General features: G+C 37.5%; 1 protein-coding gene across 1 annotated transcript; it reads left to right on the top strand.

Moving 5' to 3' along the window:
* Positions 1-424: 424 nt before the first annotated feature.
* Positions 425-1,345, top strand: LOC136480818 (putative disease resistance protein RGA4). Its single transcript, XM_066478264.1, has one exon. The coding sequence runs from the start codon at positions 425-427 to the stop codon at positions 1,343-1,345; it is 921 nt and encodes a 306-aa protein (XP_066334361.1).
* Positions 1,346-3,853: the final 2,508 nt, after the last annotated feature.

Here is a 3,853-nt window from a genome sequence, read left to right as displayed (position 1 = left end):
TCTATATGTATCATTCTAAAAATGGAAAAAGAACGAGCAAAATAGGTAGCTAGAGCCAGGCTAGTTCTATTCCAGTGTTAGTTTTAAAAATCCCAGATGCTTGCCTTTTGGTGTATGTAAGTATACTAAATGTCTTGATCTTTATACTCCCTGCTGCTTGCCTTTTGGTGTAAGTAATCATACTAAGCATCTTGATCATTAAACAACATCATTAAACAACATTTTTGTATACCTTTGCTAACCCTAATTCTTTTAAAACCAACCCATAGATCTAGTTTGAAAATAGAATGATCGCAATCCAAATTATGAGGATCCTGTATTGGGCGGCACAAAAGAATAAACGATTGTGTGGTTGTTCTGACCAAACAAGTGTTTGATTCTGATGTACTTGTATACCTATATAGGACGGACGTCTGCTCAAGCCATGGCTGCCATCTTGGATGCTATGGGACCCTACGTGATGCAGATGATAGCCGACATGGCAATAGAAGAGGTGAAAATGTTGCTGGGCATATCTGGCGATATCGAGAAGCTAGAGAACAACATGGAAAGTATCAAATGCTTCCTTGCTGATGCTGAGAGGAAGCGCATCACTGAAATGAGTGTGCAAAGATGGGTTCAGAAGCTCAAGAACACCATGTATGACGCCACTGACATCCTAGACCTATGTCAAATCGAAGCTGACAAGCAGAGGGAATCAAAAGGTCGCAGCATGGTTGAAAAGGTTCCGGGTTGCTGCCAGCCATTGCTCTCCTGCCTTCAGAATCCGGTGTTCGCACACAAGATAGGCAGCCGCATCAAGGAGCTCAACCAGAGGCTGGACAACATATACAAAGAGGCTCACAAGTTCAACTTCATCAATCTAGAATCCCACCCAGAACAGAGGATGTCCACTAGAGCGACGGTGACATCTGAGTTCGTTGAGTCAGCTATTGTTGGTGAGAAGATTGAGAGGGAGACAAGGGAGATTGCTCAGCTGCTAACCATCAATGGACACCACGACATCAAAGTGGTGGCCATTGTGGGTACAGGTGGCATGGGCAAAACCACCCTTGCCCAGAAGATCTTCAATGAGACAACCGTCCAAGAGCACTTCAAAGTGAAGATATGGCTAAGCATAACCCAACACTTCGATGAAGTTGAGCTTCTCAGGACTACAATCGAGCATGCTGGGGGAGTCTATGGTGGGTTGCAGGACAAGACCCTCCTCTCACGGAAGCTCACCAACACCTTGTCCACGGGCAGGTTTCTCCTGGTCCTTGATGATGTGTGGAGTAATGTAGCATGGTGCAATGTGCTTAGTGTTCCAGTCAGAAATGCCACTAATAATCAACTGGGAAACTAGGTGCTAATCACTACAAGATTAGAAGACCTAGCTCAACAGTCTGGAGCCTCCTTCTACCAACATCATGTCAGCCCACTCAACGAAGACGATGCTTGGTTGTTGCTCAACAAACAGCTGCCGCCAACACTTGGTCAAGTTAGTGAACACATACCATTTTTTTGCAGTTTAATGCACATTATTCCCTTAACTCTATCTATTTAGGGCCTCTTTTACATAGTAGGTTAAGAAAACTATGGTATCACAAACTAGTTGTTTTTTAAGAAAGGATGTGTATTATCATCCTCAGTTTTTGTTATGATAAATAACTCCAAGTAAAGCCATAAATTATCGAGCTTTGTTGTTGAATCTAAAGTAACTCATAATTATGCATCTAAATTGCCACACTAAAATGTTAAAAGTGCTCCTGTACAGCCTTGAACCTTTGAGATATGTCTTAGAACTTTGTGGAAATGGTTTTAGTACCTATAACTAATCAAATTGCTCCTCTATTTTATTTTCTATACATAATAGCATATAGATACTATGTTACCTCTGTTACATCAATATTCATTGTTTCTTCCTTTTTCCATCACAAATCTATGTGTCCGCAATGTGTTGTAGTCCATGAGCCATGATGTTATGGACCTAGATACTAGCCTTCACATTTTATCCTATTAGTCGCTATAATATTTTGTGCATATATCTTAAGTTGAAACTCTAGTTGTATATTCGACTATTAAGAAAAAAAGTAGCTGACATTAGGGAATGAAAATTCTATTACATGGAAGGAGCCACCTTGCAACAAGACATAAAAGTTTAAGAGATCCTAAACACAATAACTGCAATGATAAGCTAAACAACACATATTTGAAAATGATTTTCAAGTTACATCCCCAAAAGTGCCAGAAGGTTATTACACACTGTCACAGGATGATACCACCAAAAACTTCGTCGTGATGCCCTTGAAACTATATTAGTTATTGCCTTTTTTAGTCATAAATAATTCTCATTTTTTGTTTTATTTAAAAACTTGTCCAGTCAAATTTGGCACGTCTTTTTCAAATTGTTAGGACTTGTTTCATAGCAACGCACGGGGCTTCTTTCATATATTAAAGACATAAAGGTCTATTTGACTTTGATCACTCACAACCGCATGATGGGGATCCAACAAACTCAATCTCTTCAATTTGTGTACAAGTTAGAGTACCATGTCTGAGCATGCGCAGAGTCTATTTTCAGAACAAATTGGAATACAAAGTATTTGCGAGGTCCACCACTTTGAACCTTTATTGTACGAGTTAAGTGTTCAGGCGTAGTACATAGCTCAATTTCAAAATGAATTAGGGATACATAACACAGTTGTTGACAGAACACTAAACCTCCTGGCCACATGACTTTAAATAGCGTGTGGTAAGGCACAAAATAGAGTTTGATTTTAGACGAATTGAAACACATGAATTGATCACTAAATAAATCTCCAACACACGAGTCGTCCATGTTACCACACAACAAACTTCCCATTGCAGCATACATGTATGTCTGCTAGTAATAACCTAATGTAAACCCCTAATATGCATACAAATTATCCACCTCTATCATCATGAAAAGTAACAAAAGTAACCAAATTACCCACATTTTTCATTAGTTAAAATAATCTAGGTAACATAAACATCTCTCAACTATCGACTTAATTGTACATTTTTTTTCATAGTATACCTATTCAGAGTGATAAATGCTAACAATATTTCTATAAACTTGGTCAAACTAGAGAAAGTTAGAGTCAATCTAAACATAGAATTGAATCTTTGGTAAAGAGATAGTATCATCTATTTCCTTAAATTACGACCCCATCTACATGTAAGATTGGCCACAAAAATCATAATTTGATTTTTGCAAGTTATGCATATTTAAGGCATGCTTGATTGGTTACCGAAATTTTCCATGCCAAATATTCAGTAATCAAATGTTGTGAAAAGTTGCACAAAAACGTCTGTCATCAATTTGGCAACCCAAATGTGCGATGTTGGCAAATTTTGGTAGCAAACTAAATGAAAGCAAAAAATTAGCTGCATCGACCAATCAGCCAATGCTTTGGGCGGAACTTCCACGGACAGCTCCCAAAGTGAGGTGGGCCCACAAGTTCCAAGCTGAACCTTTCTACTCCCTCCATCTGAGAAAGAATGCAATTCTCACTTTTCGAGAAGTCAAATAATTTAAACATTAACCAAGATTATATAAAAAGTACGAAAAATTATTGCAAAATATATTTTTTATAATAAATTTAGTTGAAGAAATAAATTTATTTACAAATATACTAATATTATTTATTATAAATTTTGTCGTGGCGTGAATCCCATAATTTATTTTTTTTTTGAAACAGAGGAAGTATCTATTGTTTTAGCTTCTTTCGTGAGCAGCGCACGCGGGGGAGGGCATACAAAAGATAATTATAGTTTAACAAATCGGATATATATTTGCTTATCATTGTTCGACAAATTAGATATTGTAAATTCAATGATTTATTAACTA

Source organism: Miscanthus floridulus, chromosome 9, assembly GCF_019320115.1.
Source record: "Miscanthus floridulus cultivar M001 chromosome 9, ASM1932011v1, whole genome shotgun sequence".
Lineage (NCBI taxonomy): Eukaryota > Viridiplantae > Streptophyta > Magnoliopsida > Poales > Poaceae > Miscanthus > Miscanthus floridulus.
The sequence above is the reverse complement of the archived record's forward strand: the minus strand, read 5'-3'. Positions and strand labels throughout refer to the sequence as shown.

What these genes read in the sequence shown, in the direction of transcription:
- LOC136480818 (XM_066478264.1), top strand. Translation starts at nt 425, where the DNA reads ATGGCTGCCATCTTGGATGCTATGGGACCCTACGTGATGCAGATGATA.